This window comes from Scyliorhinus canicula, chromosome 16 (assembly GCF_902713615.1).
Source record: "Scyliorhinus canicula chromosome 16, sScyCan1.1, whole genome shotgun sequence".
In the NCBI taxonomy this organism is placed as follows: domain Eukaryota; kingdom Metazoa; phylum Chordata; class Chondrichthyes; order Carcharhiniformes; family Scyliorhinidae; genus Scyliorhinus; species Scyliorhinus canicula.
The window spans coordinates 98,117,466-98,139,108 of NC_052161.1; the positions used below are offsets into that span (position 1 = coordinate 98,117,466).

Genomic DNA, 21,643 nt, shown 5'->3' on the forward strand with positions numbered 1-21,643 from the left:
CCAGCCATCCCAGAATTCTGGGGACCATAACTTGGTCTCCAGACCTTCCTGAGGTCACAAAGTTCAGGTCACGATTTTTTCTTTCCCAGACCAGTTTGTCATTGGTCAGTTTTCCACTGCCCTGATTGGTTTGCCTTTCAGTGCCCTGATTGGCCATTTGATCAGGACGCTCCTTGGCAATTGGCTAATCAGGGATTCCAGGACATGCTCAGTTTGATCTCGCATATTGGTGCATGCAGCAGCTTGGGAGATTCCTGCTGAGATTTTTCACTTGGTTAAAAATAGGCTTTTTAACCGAACTTGTGGAAATCACTCTGGATTTTAATTCTGTTAATTTGACTGTGAAAGGATAATGGGCAATGGCACTGGGGATTCCTGGAGGACTCACAGGAGTGAAAGGGAGGGCGGGGAGAGATAGGGTGGGAAAGGGAAGGGAGAATGGTGAAGAGAGAGGTAGAGAATGGAAAGGGAGAGAAATGATGAGGGTATATGAAGGGATGGATTGAATTGAGTCCATGTGTGGTTTTTAATTAACTCCAGCGAAGTTAAAGTTTTTGAGGTTGGGTTTGGAATTCAGTCATGATCGAGGAGATGGGGAACAACGCACTGAAAGAGCTGTGCATGACAGAGACTCCGTGGGTGTGTGAGAGAGACTCCGTGGGTGTGTGAGAGAGACTCCGTGGGTGTGTGAGAGAGACTCCGTGGGTGTGTGAGAGAGACTCCGTGGGTGTGTGAGAGAGACTCCGTGGGTGTGTGAGAGAGACTCCGTGGGTGCGAGACAGGCTCCGTGGGCGTGAGAGAGACTCCGTGGGTGTGTGAGAGAGACTCCGTGGGTGTGAGAGAGTCTCCGTGCATCACCATGTCTACACACATACAATCCATCACCCTGTCTCACACACATACAATCCATCAGCCTGTCTCACACACATACAGTCCATCAGCCTGTCTCACACACATACAGTCCATCAGCCTTTGTTACACACATTAGGGGCAGCACGGTAGCATAGTGGTTAGCATAAATGCTTCACAGCTCCAGGGTCCCAGGTTCGATTCCCGGCTGGGTCACTGTGCCGAGTCTGCACGTCCTCCCCCTGTGTGCGTGGGTTTTCTCCGGGTGCTCTGGTTTCCTCCCACAGTCCAAAGATGTGCGGGTTAGGTGGATTGGCCATGCTAAATTGCCCGTAGTGTCCTAAAAAGTAAGGTTAATGGGGGGGGTTGTTGGGTTACGGGTATAGGGTGGATACGTGGGTTTGAGTAGGGTGATCAGTGCTCGGCACAACATCGAGGGCCGAAGGGCCTGTTCTGTGCTGTACTGTTCTATGTTCTATACAGTTTCACGCACATACATTGTCATTAATCAGACAGACGGGGATGCATAGAGCATGGTGTGTGTGTGGTGGTGTGGTGGTGGTGGTGGTGGTGGTGGTGATGGTGGTGGTGGTGGTGGTGGTGGTGGTGATGGTGGTGGTGGTGGTGGTGTGGTGGTGGTGGTGGTGGTGGTGGTGGGGTGGTGGTGGTGGTGGTGGTGGGGTGGGGGGGGTGGTGGTGGAGACGAAATTGTCCCGTTTTCCCCCAAACTTTAGTCTACCTCAGTCAAACTCTCCAAGTGCTGTGGCACTCCGCATTGCTGGAGCAGGTGGACTCTGAAGGTCTCGGTCATGGGAGAAATCTCGAATTGCATTCAGTCAGGAATGTTCAAGTGGAGCAACAATTTTCCAATGTTTTTATCTCTCTTGCTCTGCCCCCTTTCCCACTGTCTTTCTCGATCTCGTCCCCTTTCCCACTCTCTCTCCTTCCCTTTCCTTCCGTCTCTCTCGCTCCCCTTCCCTTTCCCGATATCTCTCTCGCTCTCCTTCCCTACTCTGTCTGTCTCTCTCGCTCTCCTTCCCTTTCCCACTCTCCTTCCCTTTCCCAGTGTCTCTCTCGCTCTCCTTCCCTTTCCCACTGTCTCTCTTGCTCTCTTTCCCTTTCCCACTGTCTCTCTCACTCTCCCTCCCTTCAATTCCTAGAACCCGTGAAACCTCCAAATATGACCACCTCCGGCACGTTACCTGTCATTTCTTTACCAACGTTTCACATGCAAATCAGATTTTTCTGGCAGTGATTTCCATACAGTCGAGTAAAAAGTGACTTCTTTTTAACCAAGTGAATTTATATGAAGAGGAACTGCATGCACCCTGGACTTCCCCAATTAGCCACTTGGAACACTGACTGAATGGCCAATCAGCACAGTGAAAAACTGTTCAATGCCAAACTAGTCTGGGAAAGAAATATTTGCTCCTGGGTCCTGCCTTTGCGGGATGTCTACTGTCCTGGAAGTCATCTGTCACGCCAATCTTCCTCTTGCACATGCGTTGGCCCCAGAGGTTCTGAGATTTCAGCTTGTGGCTTCTCAGTGGGTGGCTGGTTGATGTTGTACAGAGGGACTGTGTTCCCTGTTCTCATTGCCCTTCAGCTCACCCACCCCTCCTACGCTCTCAAATTCAGCACCGCCTCCCCATTGCCCCTCATCTCTCAATAGTTGGTCATCCTGCAGGGAAGGCAAATTCAATTAGAACTATTTATTCATGCGAATGGTAAATGTTAACTTGAGTTGAATTCCCTGTTGTAATTTTTATGCGCCTACGTCCTCATTGACTTTGATAATTAAATTGAATTGCAGTTGTCCTGTGGATGTTTTGAGCGTGAGGACGTTTGATTCTGCTTTACATTGTTCCGGCATGCAGCACCAAGATCAGGAATTTCAGGTCCTGCGCAATGCGGCTAATTTAAAATTCCCTCTGCGCTGCTCCGACTTCCAAAGAGCCCCCGCTCCTGTACCAGTGGGAAATTCTCCCATTTCCCACAACAGCCATTCTCTCAGGCTGCTGCAGCTTACCATCTAATTCGAGGCAGCCATACATGGTGAGCACACAAGTCGCTGGGAACTGGGAGGACACCTTTCACACCAGGCCACTAGCCTGACGTGGATGTGAACACAAGATCCAACGGTGAAGCCTCAGTGCCTGAGCCTCTAACCCACACGTGCATCCTGCGAAAACTGCTGTTTCTGAATTGCAAAGTAGTTCCTAAATTCCATCTCTCCTGCCAGCCCAGAGCCTGCACAATGGCATGGCATCCCGGGAGACTTTCAGAACCTTGATAAAATGCAGTTTCTGCTCATTTTAAATCATCATTCGTGTAATTTGCACTCATAATTTGTGGAGTGAAGTAATGCAGGGATAGAGCAAATGCAGGGATAGAGCAAATGCAGGGTTGTCCTGAGAGAACCACAGTGATCAGAAGGGTAGGTTTTTGACAGCAAAGTTTCAATAATTTAGAAATACTGAATCGCAACATTTGCCCTGGGACAGAGCAATTACAGGGTGTTGTGTGAAGGAATGAAAAACAATTACTGAGGAAGGAAAATTCCAAACTTTTTTTTATTTTAAAATATCCAATTCCTTTTTTTTTCCCAATTAATGAGCGTTGCCAATTCTCCTACCCTTCACATCTTTTTGGGTTGTGGGGGTGAGACCCAAGCAGACACGGGGAGAATGTGCAAACTCCACACGGGCAGTGACCTGGGGTTGGGATCAAACCCGGGTCCTCGGCGTCGTGAGGCAGCAGTGCTAACCACTAAGCCACTGTGCTGCCTGGAAAATTCTAAACTTGGGACTATAACCAGATACTTGTCAGGTTTGGTGGATTGGCCATTAGTGTCAAAAGATGTGCAGGTTAGGTGGGTTATGGTGATAGGGTGGGGGAGTGGGCCTAGGCACGGTGTTCTTTCGGAGGGTCGGTGCAGATTTGATGGGCCGAATGGTCTCCTGCACTGTAGGGGGTCTATGGATCTATGGAACTAACACTTAAATTCTGATTACCTGGTCATAATTACTTTACTGTTTGTGGGAACTTGCTATGTGCAAATGTGTTGCCACATTTCCTGAGTTTAAACAGCGACAACACTTCAAAAGTACTTCACTGATCACAACGCACTCTGGGATTCCCTTAGGATGCGGAAGGTGCCATTTAAATCTCCTTTCCTGAGAAGGCAAGGAAGGAAGAACGTGCTTTTGTACAGCACCTCATGGTCTTCAGAGCATTTAGAACGGACTTCACATTCAATTAATTACGTTTGAAGGGCAGACTCTCTTGTCATGCTGGTAAAATAGAGAAAATAACCGGTTAATCAGTTTTTGGTGGTGCTGCTTGAAGGAGGCCAAGACACCAGGGAAGCTGGGAAGCTGATGGTTATTCTTTGCCAGGAACTGAAGAAGCAGATAGGGTAATGCTTCTTCTGAAACACTGCAAAAATGCAGCACTCCCTTGCACTGCTCTGGAGTGTCACTGTGGGTTGTGTTCTCCTGGAATGGGACTTGAGCCCACAACTTTCTGACTCAAGAGGTGAGTTGCGTGAGCCAAGCCGGCTCTTTTGAAGAACTCAACAGGCAGTGCAACCATTCACGGTACACACATCAGTACACTGCAGCCAGGCACCCCAAATGTACTCTCAACATCTGAAATACTGATCGTACCTGAGAGCTCCCGTTGACAGGCAGGTCGTTGTCCACAAATAGCGAGCCTCGAGTTAAGTTCCGATATAGCACCACAGTGTGGTACTCTCCCAGAGAAATGGGGTTAGGATGGCGAATGGTGGCCGTGCCAGAACCCACATCGAACCTTTGGAAGGAAGCACATGCGTTCATGGTAGATATCAGGAAACTGTGAGGAATGTAATTATCAGTGAGTGTGAACCGAGGCAAAAAGCGTATGAGATTATTAACGAGGTACGTTGCAAGACTCCTTTAAGGTAATCCTGCAATGGGCATGCATAGTTGCTTTTTCATGATTTAGTCCCATCTCTTTGCTGCAGTTCTTTTATGCAATATGTTAGGGATGGAAGGCACTATTATCCCAGAGTGTTTATTTTGAGGGTTTCTTCTACATTGGAAGTAATTTTACCGAGTCTGCGATGAGAGTTGGCAAGACTCCTGCGGGATAACACATTGGCATCGGGACCTTCTCCAGAATTCAGATCAAATGTCAATATTTGGGGTCAAGGAACACCAGGAGGAAACGAGGACAGATCTGCGTTGGCCAACACAATGCTTGTATCGTAGTGCGAATGACTGGTGCACGAGCTTGATGCATCGGCCTGCTCGGTCACTCTTCAAGGTAAAGCTGCATAAACTCTGCAAAGCTTTGTCCAGTGCTATGGAAACAAAGATGCAACTCCTCACAGCCACGTTGGTGGAAGGAATGAAGAAAGGACCAGGAATGGATGTCTCCTCGAATAGAGATGGGCAGATAGTTTATTTGTATTTGTGAAGAATAACTTTATTTCTGTATGAAGAGTTATTGCCATTGCTTTTTTCTTTATTCTCTCATGGGATTTTGGCATCAGTGGTAAAGCCAGCTTTTGCTGAACTGAATGTCTCGTTCGGCTATTTCAGAGAGTAGTTAAGAGTCAGCCATGTTGCTGTGTGTCTGGAGCCACATGTAAGCCAGACCAGGTAAGGTGGCAGATTTCCTTCCCTGAAGAACCAGATGTTTTTTATTTGTGACAATCGATGATATATTTATGGTCACCATTGGGGAGATAACAATCCATATTTAATATTTATTAGCAGAATTTATGCCATGGTGGGATTTGAACCCAAGTCCCCAGAGCATTATTCTGGGTCTCTGGTCGAGTGACATTACATCATCCCTTTCGGTTTGATTTTGTCCAGTATTGACGGCTGCGTAACTAAGGCAGCCACTCTTATAATTACCCAACATTTTAAACATCCAACATGGTAGCACAATGGGTAGCACTGTTGCTTCATAGCTCCAGGGTCCCAGGTTCGATTCCCGGCTTGGATCTCTGTCTGTGCGGAGTCTGCACGTTCTCCCCGTGTCTGCGTGGGTTTCCTCCGGGTGCTCCGTTTTTTTCCACAAGTCCCGAAAGACGTGCTTGTTAGGTAATTTGGACATTCTGAATTCTCCCTTTGTGTACCCAAGCAGATGCCGGAATGTGGCGACCAGGGGCTTTTCACAGTAACTTCATTGCAGCGTTAATGTAAGTCTACTTGTGACAATAAAAATTATTATTATTACTCTGTACACATGTAACTAAACCAAAGCATTAAAATTACCTGAATTCAGGGCGGCCGCCCACTAAAGTAAATGAGATGAAATCGGCTCCTGTTGTTTGTTTCTGGCCATTGTATATAATCATACCTGAAGCACAGAGAACGAGAGTGGGGTCAACATAAAGAGTATCACTTCTGATGGAATTGCTTCAATGCATTTGTACAGAGGAGGTTTGTGAAGATGTTGCGGGGGCTGGAGAATTGCAGCTAGGAGGAAAGATTGGTTAGGCTGGGGTTGCTCAGCTTGGAACAGAGGGGGCTGAGAGGAGATTTGGGTGTGCTTTTCAAGGTTGTGAGGGGCCTGGATAGAGTGGATGGGAAGAGCCTATTTCCCTTAGCAGAAATGTCAGTGACCAGGGGCCATTCAATTAAAGCGATTGGTACGAAGATTAGACAGGAGATGAGGAAAATCATTTTCCACCCAGATGGTGGTAGGGGTCTCTAACTCAACGCCTTAACATATAATTCATATAAAAGGTGCGTGTATGTGCACCTGAAGTACCGTAACCTGCAGGGCTAAGGACCAAATGCTGGAAAGTGGGATTAGGCTGGGCGTCTGGTTTTTCAGCCAGCAGACATGATGGGCAGAGCTGCCTCCTTCAATGCTGTAAATCTTTCTAAACTTTCCATATATCCAAAACAGAGAAATGTGCAAGGGTGTGAGCAGGATGTGAATTGCTCCTTAGGAGACCCAGCATGGACACGATGGGCCAAATAGCCTTCTCCTGTGCTGTGGTGAGTCCATTCTTTGGGTTCATTACTAACGATTGCCATGTTTGCATTCTAGAGGTGAGTTGGGACACCATAGAGCATGAGTTCATTTTCCTCTTGTTCTCAGCCATGATCCTAGGTAGTGGGAGTGGAGGCCGCACACCGTTCAAAGGGGAGAGGGACAATTCAAGGAAGATGTGTTGCCATGTTAATCTTTGAGCGCTTCTTAATATCTACCCAAATATGCATCCGGAAAGACATGGATGGAGTTGCAGTACTCTGGGCAGTTTTGGTCTCCATATCAAAGGAAGGATATACGTGCCTAGGAGGTGGTACAGCAAAGGTTCACTGGATTGGTGCCTGGGATGGGGGGGGGGGGGGGGGGGGGGGGCCTATGATGAGAGCCTGGATAAATTGGGTCTGTACTCGCTGGAGTTTAAAAGTACAGGAGGCGATCCCAATACAACAGACAGGATTCTGGAGAAGCTCGACAGGGTAGTCACTGAGAGGTCACTCAGTCCCCCTGACCAGGGAACCAACAATACAGGGCCCACAGCCTGAGGATAAGAGGTCAATCGTTTCGGACTGAGAAGAGAAGAAATGTCTTGAAAAGGTGATTGAATCTTTTGAATTCTCTACCCCAGAGGGTGGCGGATGCTCCACATTGAGTATATTTAAAGTTGAAGTCGGCAGATATTTGGTCGCTCAGGAAACCAAAAGATACGGAGAGCGGGCGGGAAAGTGGAGTTGAAGGTCAGGAGCGGCTGCGATATTACTGAAAGGCAGAGCTGGCAGGACAAGCCATGTGGTCTATCTATTCCTGCTCCTATTTCTTCCAGTCTTATGAGCTGAATGAATGTATCAGCCACCCTTCAGCCAGAGTGCAGGAGCTCGTCTGACTGACTGTAACCCAGGGAGACACAATAGTGGTAATCAGGGAGCCCCAATCCTAATGCCGAAGAGGGTTGCCTGGCAACACACTGAAGCCTATTAGAGATGGAAATGGTTTAATTCTGCCCCAAGCCAGTTAAGGCTGAAGTCATTGATGCTCTTCAATAATTAACCATTTGGCTTTCATTAAGAAAATGGTTGGATGAAATGCTTCACTGGACAGCACTTTGGTAACAAAATCCTCTTTTAACAGAATAATACAATTAAATGTGCAATTTAGGCATCTGATCAAGCAAAAAAAAAGACGAAAGCACATTCAGAAGGAAGGACAGGTGAGGCCAAATAAAATAGTCTTATTCCACCCCCCCCCCCCCCATGAATGTGGGCTTTTGAGTAGAACAGCCATGTTGTGTAATAAATTCTAAACCAACCCTCAGCATCCATATAAAAGCCTCCCCATATAGTTACTGGTTTAAATCGGAACTTTAAGCACACAGGGCGGAATTATCCGCTCCCGCGATAAATCGGGAAGACCGTCATGAACTTGGCCGAGTTTCACGACGGCCTCGGAGGCCGCTCCTCTCACCTTATTCACCCCCACCCGGGGAGCTAGGAGCGGCGCTCTGTAACTCTCGGCCGCCGGGCCTTGACGCGCGCCGAGAATGATGCGACGGCGGCGCCTAAGTGACGTCAGACGCACATGCGCATGTTGGCCGGCTCCAACCCATGCATGCGCGGCTGACGTCACGACGGCTCAAACCCGTGCATGTGCGGTTGCCGTCTTCCCCTCCGCTGCACCGCAAGACATGGCAGCTTGATCTTGCGGGGCGGCGGAGGGGAAAGAGTGCGTCGCTTTGAGACACTGGCCTGACGATCGGTGGGCACCGATCACGGGCCAGTCCCCTCCCGAGCACGGCCGTGGTGCTCACTCCCCTCTCCGCCCCCCACAAGCTTCAAACTAGCATTTGGCGCCCATGTTCACGACAGCAGCGACCAGGTGTGGTTGCCGCCGTCGTGAACCGGTCGGGAACGGCAGGCCGCTCGGCCCATCCAGGCCGGAGAATCGCCGGTCACCGTGAAAAACAGCGAGCGGCGATTCCTCTGAGCGGGTGGTGGGAGAATCGCGGGGGGGCGCCAGGGGGGCGTGTCGTGAGTCGCCCGGCCCTCCTGCGATTCTCCCACCCGGCGTGGGGAGCGGAGAATTCCGCCCACAAACATTAGTTTCCAAAAAAAATCTCTTCCTGCTTGGATGAATATATTCTAAACATGGCCGGTCTCCTTTCCGATCTTTATATGACTGCCTACTTAACTGATTAACAGTTCAATTTGGGAAATAAAACAGGATTCATCCCAAGAAAATTGCGTTACATAATTAGAATTCTAAAATGCACTTTTCTCCAGTATTTGGCAACATTAAGCGATTCATTACATTTAATGCACTTGGAGGAATGAAGGAATGAAAAACAATCCAACTCATAACTTAAAAGCCAGCCAGCTTTGAAAAGAGCAGTGCCTGAGGCGTTAATACAATGCTCTGTAAAAGCATGCGGATCACTCCAAGCAGCTTTCAGCGGCAAGGGAACATAGAAAAATACAGCACCTTTTCATTATCAACCCAGCAGGCGGTCTCAGCGTTAGTAGAGTTAAGTGTCAACTCTACCCGATGATTTCCTGTCGGTCAAGCACTGACAGTGCATAGCCCAATCATTCCAACTCCCAGTTTTCTATTTAGGGTTGAAGTTGCCTATGGTTTGGTTTCCAAATTACATACCCACCATTGCTGCCTTGGCTCTAGTTACACAGAACAATGAATCAAACATACGGATGCAGGAGCAGAGTTCTGGCTTGATATTGAATGTTGAATGATACAAAGGTCCAAACCACGCAGAAAATGGTTGTTTATAGGCTTCAGAAGAATCGGGACTGGTTTACGTAGCACAGAAGCAATAACATATTTTCCCTTTTCCACTTGTTACTTATGATCTCATGTGGTCAAAAGTGATCGCCTGCTCCAGTCAGTGTCAATGCCATATTAATCGTGTTAATAAGGTCCAATGGCAATTGCTTTGTTAAATGGCCGCCTGTTCAACAGGTGACGAATGTTGGTCCATCACTAAATATGGACAGTAACTAGTGGGTGCCAAGGGTCTGGTCTGTTTCATCTACCCCTGATCACATTTTGATTTGATGTTTTAAGTTTCCTTTGCCATTTGTTTCTTTTCAATGCAGTGTCCTTTGATTTGTCCCTCAGTTTGTTTAATTTAGTTTAATTAGTTTAATGGGGAGGAGAGGAGGAACTGGGTGAGTCTGTTACTTTGCTGTCTTGGAACTAAACCTGTTTTAGGTACGGGCTAGCTTCAATCTCATTCTTCCTCAACACACAATGAATGGAATTAACAGTCAGCTGATAGGGACAAAAGTTCAGGAGATTTCTGCTTGTCATTGAGTGTAATGACTGAAGTGTTGGCTAGTGTAGACTTGAGAGATGAACAGATACTTCCAACACTGATGAAGGTTCAACTCAATTTTATTAACTACTTCTAACTAACTAACACACGATGACTGTGGGTCTAAATGATGCTAACTTAAACTAGAGACCTAAGCCTTGTCCGAACCAGTTGATTCTCTCAGCACGTGGTGTGAGTCTGTGCTGGGCTGGATGAGTTCTTGTTACACTCAGAGGCAGCACCCAGAATGAGCGGGAACCGTGGTGCCCTCTGCCTTTATAGTGTGTGTATTCTAACTGGTGATTGGCTGCGGAGTTTGTACATGTTGATTGGTCCGTGTGTGTGTCCATCAGTGTGTGTCTGCACTACGATATACTGGTGTATATTATGACAATGACTTGTGATCAATCACAAGGACACAAAAAGAGGAGTAGGCCATTCAGCCCCTTGAGCTTTGGTACTGTCATTGGTTCATTCATATCAATCTTCTGGGATCCTAATATCGAATTGTGTCAATTGAATGGCCAGAAAATGGTCAGAAATATTTCAATATTGGATCTATAATTCACAAAGTGCGAAGACACGTGCCTGGGAAGAAGGCCAGTCAGCTTACATCAGCTCAGCCACCCAAAAACACCTGGCCAACCCCTTTGCATCATCAAACTCTACTCTCAGAGTTCCAGGTTACATCCAGAAGATCACACCCACTGCATTTCATAGAGGTCTACAGCTCGGAAAAGGCCCTTCGTGACTGCGCCGATGTCAGGCTCTCCATTTGAGGAATCTCTCTCCCTGAAATTGACCGTACACTAATTTGAGCTAATGCCATCTTGCCCAGCATCTCTGCTGACCTTGAGTGTGAAGTGTCCCAAATGTTTCATTGAGATGTGGTCTATTCATTTGAGTACAAATAGATCACAAGGAGTTTGGATTAATAGAGATCGTCACACATTTACCCTTTTAAGAATGTGGCCATTTGTTTTTTTGGAATCACCTGTTCATTGGATATCTTAACTAGCAGCTGGGATAGTCAGAAAGGTCGAGTCCAATGGTTAAGGAACGATAAAGGCATTGCACAGAAATTCACATCCGTCAAAATCAACCCCAAACTGTTTAGTTCTAAAATCATACCATTCACAACACAACACCATAAAGGCATTGCTGGACAAATTAATCAATTCAAATATTAATTAGAATCAAAGAACATTAATAGATCAAAAATTCATATTAGCATTTTGTAAAGCACTCACATTTATGGCCTTTATATCTAAATCAGTGAAAGCCTTTCTTCATACTGCAATCATACAACACAGGAGGCCATTCAGCCCATCTCACCAGTGCTGCCTCTGAAAGAGTTAGCCAATTAATCCCACTTACCTGAAGAATATTGCAGCTTTGGTTACAAATGTTAGCAAAGTGTTATCCCCCAAATCATATTAGGAACATAGGAACCGGGAAAGGCCATTCAGCCCCGAGCCTGTTCTATCAATTAGATCATTGTATTGCATTCTCACTCACAGTGAACTTGATAATAAATTAAACAGGTATAATGGTAGCAAATTTGCACGATAAGGCAAAGGCCCAAGGCTTAAAGCAGTTGATGGTCTGATATAATTTTTTTTTTTAGTAGTTTTATAATGGAGCTCAGCACAATCCAAACATGAAGCACAGTTTTTGCCAATAGCAACTAGTGGAATTTGCGGATATACACAACAAACTCACCAGAGTACAACAAGAGAGCTTGGATATAGAGATGGGGAAAAAAACACAGAAACACAAACAAAGAGTGAGAAAAATCAAACACAGGAACAGACAACAAACTATAGACCTATAGACTGACATATCAATATGAAAAGTCTCTGTACAAGGTCGAGAGGCAAAGCTTTGACAAATATTGTTACAATTTTAACAGTGCTGTTCACTTTACAATGTACTGAAGATAATCTTTCCTGTCTTGTTGGAGGGGAGGACTGAACACATTTGTCATGTGGAACCTCAACTATAAGAGCCTTTGAGTTAACACAACAGGTTTGACCAACGGAGCCCATTGTGAAACGAGGATGGTCTCGGACTGTCCCTCATTTGGGTTGATAGTTAAAGAATAAGGGCCAATGACATCGTTGTGTGAGCTCGTTGGGAAGAATCTTAGCTTGGGGACTGCAGGGATTTAATCATCATCCATCCAAAATAAAATCAGCATATGATGGAGTAAATCAAAAGAACCTTGCCGATTAAACAGAGTTAACTATTTATTTTCTAAAAGATCTCATGTTGGTCAGATCCCCACAGTAATATTCTTAACTGAGCCATAATAACATAGAAGGTACAAAGATTGACCATTGGGCTATTTTGGTGTCAAGTAAAGAGAGAGTTATAGTTGGGTTTGATGTCATTGCTCAACTGCCAACACGCAGTTCACACAAAGGTCACCGAATGGCTTAGTTACTTGAACACAATTCAGAGCTTTAAGGAGAAACACAGAGGGAAGAGATTCTTACCATCAGCTGTGTCTGGGCGGAATGTAATCCTGATTTCAAACTCATGGTAAGCATCCTTTATGGTGGGCAGAGCAATGTAGGAGATGGGGTCCTGTGTGAAATATGGGATCTTACGTTCTGCAAAGACAGGAAAATGTACAAAGGTTTACTGAAGTCAAACAAAAGATCCTCTTTGACATTCAACATTTAAAGTGGTTCAGTGGGAGCCTCATAGCCCCAGAGTCACCGTGCCTTAGGTTCAAATCCTCCTCTGCATAATTTAGGCTGACGCTTCAGTGCAGTACTGAGGGAGTGCAGCACTGTCAGGGGTGCAGGTTTTCGAATGAGGCATTAAACAAGCCCCACGTGCTCCCATGGGTGGGCGCAAAAGATGTTATGACACTATTGCAAAAAAGAGCAGGGGAGTTATACCTGGCGCCTTCACCAATGCCAGTGAAACAAATGATCTGGCCATTAATTTTATTGTTGCAGCACAGTGACACAGTGGATAGCACTACTGCCTCACAGTGCTAGGGACCCGGGTTCAATTCCGGCCTCAGGTGACTGTGTGGAGTTTGTACATTCTCCCTGCGTCCGCGAGGTTTCCTCCGGGTGCTCTGGTTTCCTCCCACAGTCCAAAAATGTGCAAGTTAGGTGAATAGGCCATGCTAAATTACCCTTTAAAGTGTCCAAAGATGTGCAGGTTATTTATGGGGTTACGGGGATATGGCTGGTTGGGCGGGGGCATGGGCCTAGGTACAGAGCTCTTCCAGAGGGGTGGTGCTGATTTGCTGGGCCGAATGGGATTCCCGACTTTAGGGATTCTATGATTCTATGAATGTGGTTGACTCTCAACAGCCCCTTCAAGAGCAATTAGGGATGGGCAATAAATGCTGGCGAGCCAGCGACGCCCACGTCCCATGAACAAATAAAAAAAACAAATTGATGTGATTGGTTCCTGGGTTGAGAGGATTGTCCTATAATGAGAGGCTGAGTAAACTGGGCCCATACAGTCTGCAGTTCAGAAGAAGAGGTGATGTCATTAGAGTCTGTATGCCTCTTCGTTGATAGTGACTGAGTTCAACAACTTTCGACTGTGAACTTTCTCTTCCATTTTCACCGTTCGTTTATGTTCCAATGCACCACGCCCCTTCCCACAGGAACATCTGTCACTTGTTCTTCAGTTTTGCTTTCACTGAGCACTGACCTTTGTTCCCTATTAACACTTTCTGCTATCTTACCTTTCATGCCACTATCAGCATCTTCTATTACACTGCAATTAACACTTCCTTTGTCCTGACGCGGGTGCCTGCTCTCCCCATTGCTTTTTGCCTTGGCGATAGAGCCGTTGGCAATGGCATTTAGGGCGTTGAGGGACAGGAGAGGGATTAACAGTGGGATGGGTGGGCGAGCATAGAGTTTCGCTACATGTGGATGATTTGTTATATATTTCGGACCCGTTGGGCCGCAGTGGGGGATGATGGCGATTTTGGGGTAATTTGGCTGGTTTTTGGGATATAAATTGAACGTGGGAAAGAGTGAGGTGTTCCCAATCAATGCCAGAGGGCAGGTAAGGAGATTAGGAGAGTTGCTGTTTCAGGTGCTGGGGAAGAGCTTTGGGTACCTAGATATGCAAGTGGTGCGGAGCTGGGCCCAGCAGCATAGATTGAATTTGGCTGGATTGGTGGAGGGAATGAAGGTGGATTTTAAGAGGTGGGTTTGCTGCCGCTGGCTGGGCTGGTACAGACAGTGAAAATGACGGGGCTGGCCAGGTTTCTGATTGTGTTCCAGAACCTCCCCATCTTTGTTTGTAAGTCTTTTTTTTTTAGGAAAGTCAATCTGATAATTTCAGGGTTTGTGTGGGCGGGGAATGTCCAATGGGTGCGGCAGACATTTATGGATCAGGGGAGGGGACTTGCATTGCCGAATTTGATGAATTATTATTGGGCGGTGAATATTGTGGTAGTGAGGAAATGGGCTGTGGCGGAGAGATTGGTCTGGGGGCAGGTGGAGACGGCGTCTTGTAGGCCAGTGATTTTCAAAGTGGGGGTCATGACCCACAGATGGGTCGCGGGATGGTGTAGAATAGGTTGCCAAAAGGTCACCAAAAATCATCTCCAAAGATCGCCTGACCATTTTTTCCGTTTTCTCTCTAGGTAAATTCTCACTGCAGTCCAGTGTATGACCACATGTGGCTGATGTAGAAGCTGATGCCATGGACTTCCTTGCCTCTCTGGGACACAGCTGGCAACTAACCTACTCTCACGTATACAGGAGCTGGTAAAATGTTGCAGGTGTATGGAATGGAATGTGTCTGCATGTTTTGCATGTTGATCAGCTGAGTTGTGCCCAGTATTTTTTTTTAAGCATGTTTTCAGTCTGTTTCATATTGACCTGGGAAACAGTACTGACAAGCGTCCAGTGACATTTTGTCTGACCGTGTTTTTAGTTCAGCCGTCAGGGCTCTTGTTCTGAAGTGGAAGTTTTGAGTTTAATTTCCTTTCCGAGGTCGTGTTAGGTCTTGAACGAGTGAACATGACGTTGTTAAAACTGCAAAATTGAGCCGGTTAATATTTCCCCAGCGCTCGCACGCAATTCTCCAAATGCTAACAATGGGTGTGAAGATATAAAGTACTCAAAAAATCCTGAGTTACACCCTTTAGCAAGGTGTCAGGGTGGTGCTGTCGTTTAAGGTGCAACAGCAGCTCAATTTACAATTTTACATTTAATAATACAGGAGTGCTAACAATTTGTGAGACATTTTTAAGAACTGTGGAGAGTCTTTGGTGAATGTCGCGAGTGGGTTGCAAGAGTCAGCCATTCTTTAAACATGGGTTGCTGAAAAAAAGGTTTGAGAAACACTGGCGTCGGCTGTGCAGTTGTCACCTGTGCCGTTCTCGCCGGCCAGGTACTCCGTGAGCCCCGGGGCAGTGTAGGCAGCATTTTGGACTGGAGGGCATGTCGTTGTGGGCACTGATCTGCGACAACCATGGTTTTGTGCCAGCGGGACAGGACGCAAGGTTTCGAGGGGCAGGTGGGGATTGACTTGTTTATAGGGGGCAAATTCACGGGGATGGAGAAGTTGCACGAGTTGCCCAAGGGGAATGGTTTTAGGTATCTGCAGGTTCGGGACTTTGTGATGAGAGAGGTGCCGACCTTCCCGGAGGTGCCGCCGCCAGTGTTGCAAGACAAGCTGCTGTCGGAGGAAAGAATAGGGGAGGGGAAGTGTTGGATATTTATAAGCAATTGATGGAGTGGGAGGAGGAACTGGGTGGGGAGGTGCGGGCCGGGACATGAGCGGAAACCTTGCGGAGGGTGAATGCGTCCTCGTAGTGCGATCGGTTAAGCCTCATCCAGTTTACAGTGGTGCATAGGGTCCACATGATGGTGGCGAGGATGAGCAGGTTCTCTGCGGGGGTGGAGGATAGGTGTGGGCGGTGCGTGGGGAGGCCCACGAATCACGTCTACATGTTCTGGGCGTGTCCAAGACTGAGGGGGTTCTGGCAGGGGTTCTCGGACGTGATGTCCGAGGTGCTGGGGGCGGGGATGGTTCTGAGCCAAGAGGTTGTGATGTTCGGTGTGTTGGAAGACCAAGAGCCTGGGGAGGGAGAGAGGCGGATGTACTGGCCTTTGCCTCCCTGATAGCCCGGAGACGGATTTTGTTGGGCTGGAAGGACTTGGAGCTGCTGAAGGCAGGGCTAAGAGTGAATGACCTGGAAGAATTCCTGAGGTTGAAGGAGGTCAAGTTAACTTTGCAGGGGTCGGTAGAGGGGTTCACCGGGTGGTGGAAACCATGTGTTGATGTCTTCAAGGAGAATTGAGGGGCCAGCAAAGGGGAGGGGGATTTGGGTTGGGGGTAAGGTGGTTATAATGGGGAAGGCGGGACGTGATGGGGTTATGGTGTTGGGCGAGGTGGGTTGGAGGACTGTGGTTGTTTGTTGGGTTGATGTGTTGTTCTGATATTCTGTATTCTGTGCATATATGTTAAATGCCTTGAATAAAAATATTTTAAAAACACTTCCTTTGTCTTGTGCTCTAAACATTTTTGTTGCAATCTCTCCTAGCTCCCACCCATCACTGACCCCCTACGTTGCTCCACCAACTCCCCGCCCCCCTCTCTAACGGTCTATAATCCATTATATTTCTTTCTGTCTAGCTCTGAAGAAGAGTTATATGGACTTGAAATGTTAACTCTTTTTTTCTCTCCACAGATACTGCCTGACCTGCTGTGTTTATCCAGTATTTTCTGGGGGTTTCTTTTATGGGGGGTGGGCACAGTTTCAGACTGAGGAGGCAATCATTGAGATGGAGAAACATTTCTTCAATCAGAGGTTGTGAACCTTTGGAATTCTCTACCCGAGAGGGTTGTGGGTGCTCCATCGTTGATTTAACTCAAGGTTGAGATGGTCACATGTTTGGTCTCAGAAAAGATATGGGGAGCAGGTGGCAAAGTGGAATTGAAGCAGGAGACTGTCCGCGATGGAATTGAATGGTGGAGCAGCATCTACTCCTAATTCGTACGTTCGTATGTCACAGAAAAACGCAGGGCAAATTTGTGATACCTCTGACTTTCAGCATGGCGTAAGCGGTTTCTGTTCCCTGTTCATTTGTAGCTGTACAGACGTATGTCCCAGTATGTTCAGTGGCAGCTGATGGTATGGTCAACACATTGTTCTCAACATATGCTCCAGGTGGGAGGTCGCCCTCCAGCTAAAAGTAACCACAAAAATGTGTGAACATGAAAGCAGGATGGCAGTCTCCTGACAACGTCAATTCAACACCAAGGTTCTCATCGGCATCCTTGGTCAAAGACAGAAATGCAACATGGGCTTGCTCATTACCGATTAATAATCTCCCAAAAACTAAATCAATTTTCAATTTATAATTGAAATATTCCATCCTGTTTCTCCTGATCGCATTTTTGCCAAGAATCTTTTGCATGGCATTTATTGTGAACTGAGGGGGCAAGGTGGTTAGCACCGCTGTCGTACAGCGCCAGGGATCTGGGTTCCATTCCAGCCTTGGGTGACTGTCTGTCTGGAGTGTGAACGTTCTCTCCGTGTCTGCGTGGGTTTCCTCCGGGTGCTCCGGCTTCCTCCCACAATCCGAAGATGTGCTGGTTAGGTGGATTGGCCGTGCTAAAAATTGCCCTTTAATGTCTAGAGATGTGGTTAGGTTGGATTACAGGGATAGGGCGGGGGAGTGGGCCAAGTTAGGGCGCTATTTCAGATGGTCGGTGCAGACTCGATGGGCACTGTAGGAATTCGATGAGTGAATGCCTTCTGGAAATCCACATCGCAACATCTAGCAAAAGCTTCGACAAAGAGTCATCAAGACTTGAAAAGTTAACTCTCTTTTCTCTCCACAGATGCTGAGATATGCAGTATTTTCTGTTTTTAATCTAGGAACACTCCTTTATCTCCCTTAATAGTGACATGCTCAAAAAAAAATCAACCTGAATAATTAGACATGACTTACACTTAACAAATCTCTGCTGGCTCTCTGTGGCCAAATTATATTTGTTCAAGTGCTTAGTCACTCAATTGTTAACAATGGACTTGAGTAGCCTCCCCACAACTGACTGTAAACCAACAGGCCTGCCGTTCTCCCACTGATCTCTCCCACCATTCTGAAACAACAGAATGTCAGCAAGTTTGCAGTCTAACGGTGCACTTTCTGAATGCATGTACCCCACCCTTGATTCAGTCCTGGCTCTTTAATTTTCATAAGGGAAATTTGGCATTAATACTTCCTCAACCAATGGATCATCAATTAAAATTGCAGAGGGCCTACCCATTCAATAACTCACTTATATAACAGAACACCTAGCCGCCCACAGTTAAAGCAGCCACAAATTATTTCATCACATCAGTCTGTGCTTCTGTCATAACCTCCGATCCCATTCACAAACCAATATTTATCCAGAAAGGGGTTAATCAGTTCAGCATCAGCTAATTAGGAACTTGTGGCAAAATGTGCAAGATGTCCTTTTTGGACAGGGAAATCAGTGCATTTCTGACCCTACAAAGGACACATTTCTCAAAACAGTGTCAATACCCAAGCAAGAAACTACCTTATTCCAGGCGATCTCTGGTACTGGGTACCCTGAGGCTAGACAAGGGAAGACAGCGGTAGATCCAATAGTTACTTCTTTGAGTTCTGGCTGAGGAGCAATCATGGGGACAGCTACAAAAACAACAAGTATTTTGTTAATTGTGTAACATTGGAAAGTAAAAGTTTTACAAGCCAATTTTTGAACACATGCAACAAACGAGGGGGTTTAGTAACCACCACCCCCCTTGTACAACAGGACCACCCTTGTCTCCGTTCATCTACTTCAAAGTTATGGAAAGACTCTTAGCTTTTCTTTAGAAATATCTTAATGAAATATTAATGACGTGGGGGGTGTGGGGGTGGTGGTGGGGGGGTGGGCAGTCTCTTGTCATCTGGGGCTATGACAACTTTACTACAATTAGGACATGAAGGCAGTGGAGAAAGTTACTGAAAGGTTCGTCAAGGATGTTAGCTAGAACCTCGTTCTAGCTGAGGTTAGAACAATCAGGAAAGACTTAACAGATGAGGGTTCTTTTCTCTGGGAAAGAAGAGGTGGAGGAACAATGTAACAGAGATCAAGAGATCCAATATTCTACTACTTGTTGGGGAGTCACAAACTAGGGTAATGATGGAATCATTAAATACAGTTAGTCCTCAACTAAAGCTGTGGTTGCGTTTCTAAAAATCATGACTTTAATTGAATTATTGGTTCCGAAAGGAATCAATTTAAAGGTGGACATTGCTCGCTTGGAAAACCCAATGTACAAGTTGAAATATTTTCCCATACATAAGCAGCTCAGTGGATTCTTAGCTGAACTAGCTTGCAAAACAAAATGCTAATATAGTAGTACAATATACAATAAAAAAATACAAGATACAGTAAAATAAATGCAATATAGAATAATTAAATTGTTTTTTTAAAATTGCAATACTTTTTAAAAAAATAATTTTTATTGAAAAATGTTGTATTTATATAACAACGAACCGCAATAAAATACCAACAATAACAATAATGATAACATTAAATTGCAATACTGACCTCGGTGTAGTACTTTTGGATTGGCAAGGCTCCATCCAGTGGCCGACATTGGTCAGTGCAACTAGAAGCTGAAGTCCTGACTATCTGCACTGATCAACCTCTGCCAGTAGATGGAGCCCGAGACTCCAGTTGCGAGGTTCAGGAGCGAAGCCAGCAAAATCGGGAGCCATAGGAGAACAGAGGACTAAGGGAAGAACAAAGGCCAGGAGGAAGGGTGGGAGCCAGCAAGGGCGGGAGTCGGCCGGTGGGAGCTGGCAAGGGAGGGCACGGCAGGAAGAGGAAACAGAGGGTGAGGGCAGAAGCACAGCCGGAATGGAAATGTGAGCAGAAAGGCCATAGAAGGGGACGTCGGGGTAAACAAGGTAAAAGTAAAACTGGCAACGGTCAACAGATATATTGTTAATGTTGTATTGTATTGGATTTGTTTATTGTCACGTGTACCAAGGTACAGTGAAAATTATTTTTCTGCAAGCAGCTCAAACAGATCATTTAGTACATGAAAAGAAAATACATAATAGGGCAACACAAGGTACACAATGTAAATAGATAGACACCGGCATTGGGTGAAGCATACAGGGGTGTAGTGTTAGTCAGGTCAGTCCATAAGAGGGTCGTTTAGGAGTCTAGTAACAGCGGGGAAGAAGCTGTTTTTGAATCTGTTTGTGCGTGTTCTCAGACTTCGGTACCTCCTACCCGATGGAAGAAGTTGGAAGAGCGAGTAAACCAAACAACGTTAAGTGAGTTGATGTTAAGCGAGGGTTTATTGTAGTGACCAATAAACCCAATAAGGAATTCAGGAGAAAATCCTTCCTCCAGAGTGTGGTTAGAATGTGGAACTTTCAATTATATGACAGGACAGGGCTGTTTAGCACACTGGGCTAAATCGCTGGCTTTGAAAGCAGACCAAGCAGGCCAGCAGCACGGTTCGATTCCCGTAACAGCCTCCCCGAACAGGCGCCGAAATGTGGTGACGAGGGGTTTTCCACAGTAACTTCATTGAAGCCTACTCGTGACAATAAGCGATTTTCATTTCAGGATGAAGGCAATTTGAATAGATGTATTTAAGGAGAAGCTAAATAAGTATGAGGGAGAAAGGAAGAGGAAGGATGGTGATGCAGTCAGATGAAGTAGGGGGTCGGCATTCTTCAATAATGGGGCTATGTCCCGACGCCAACGTCGAATCTTCAGGAAAGTCCAGAGTGATTCTCCTACCTGAAGGGAGCTAGCAGGGCCCTGGAGTGCTCCTCGCAGCTCCTGCTGACTATACGGGGATCTGCACTCCTGCTGAGGGGTCCGCGCACGTGCACGGCGGCGGCCTGCATTGGCTGCCCTGCGTGACAGGGCAGATCCACACTGCGAACCGGCACCAAAAAGATAGGCCCCCCCCCCCATGATCGCGCGCGCCCGAGGATCGGTGGCCCCCGATCGATAGCCTGGCCGTCTGTGACTCTCCTCCCCCCCCCCGGTGAAGGATCCCCTTGCCCCCTGGCCACAGACTCCGCAGCCGCCACTGGCCGTTCCTGATGGACAAAACGTGGTTAGAACCATGCTGTCGGGAACTTGGCCAGTTTACGTTGGAGAATCGCCGCGGGGGCCTCTGTCAATGGGCCCCGACTCGCACCGCGTAGACCGTGCGCACGATTCGCGGTGACCGGAGAATGGCAGGAGCAGCGTCGGACCAGGTTTCGGGTTCGAGGCCCATTCTCCGCCCCCGCGCCAATCACGATTTCGCCGCGAAGGCTCGGAGAATCCTGCCCAGGGTAGCGGGAGGCTAGTGTTGAGCATAAACACCATTTTGGTCAAGTTGAGAAGAATGGCCTATTTCTGTGTTGTAAATACTATCAGGGCATCTAGGTGAAATCCAGATCTGGACCCTATGCCCAGGCTGCATCCCTGTAGAAATACAAT

General features: G+C 46.8%; 1 protein-coding gene across 2 annotated transcripts in view; it reads right to left on the minus strand.

Annotated features, from left to right (window-relative positions):
* The window catches only part of hspg2 (heparan sulfate proteoglycan 2), a 571,937-nt gene that overhangs the window by 68,369 nt on the left and 481,925 nt on the right, over positions 1-21,643 (minus strand). For both annotated transcript variants that reach the window (XM_038821731.1, XM_038821732.1), the window contains 5 exons: positions 18,716-18,828; positions 17,205-17,352; positions 12,664-12,780; positions 6,120-6,204; positions 4,518-4,662 (listed from right to left, as the gene is read on the minus strand). In XM_038821731.1, coding sequence (XP_038677659.1) covers positions 4,518-4,662; positions 6,120-6,204; positions 12,664-12,780; positions 17,205-17,352; positions 18,716-18,828 — 608 coding nt within the window. The remainder of the gene's footprint in view (positions 1-4,517; positions 4,663-6,119; positions 6,205-12,663; positions 12,781-17,204; positions 17,353-18,715; positions 18,829-21,643) is intronic.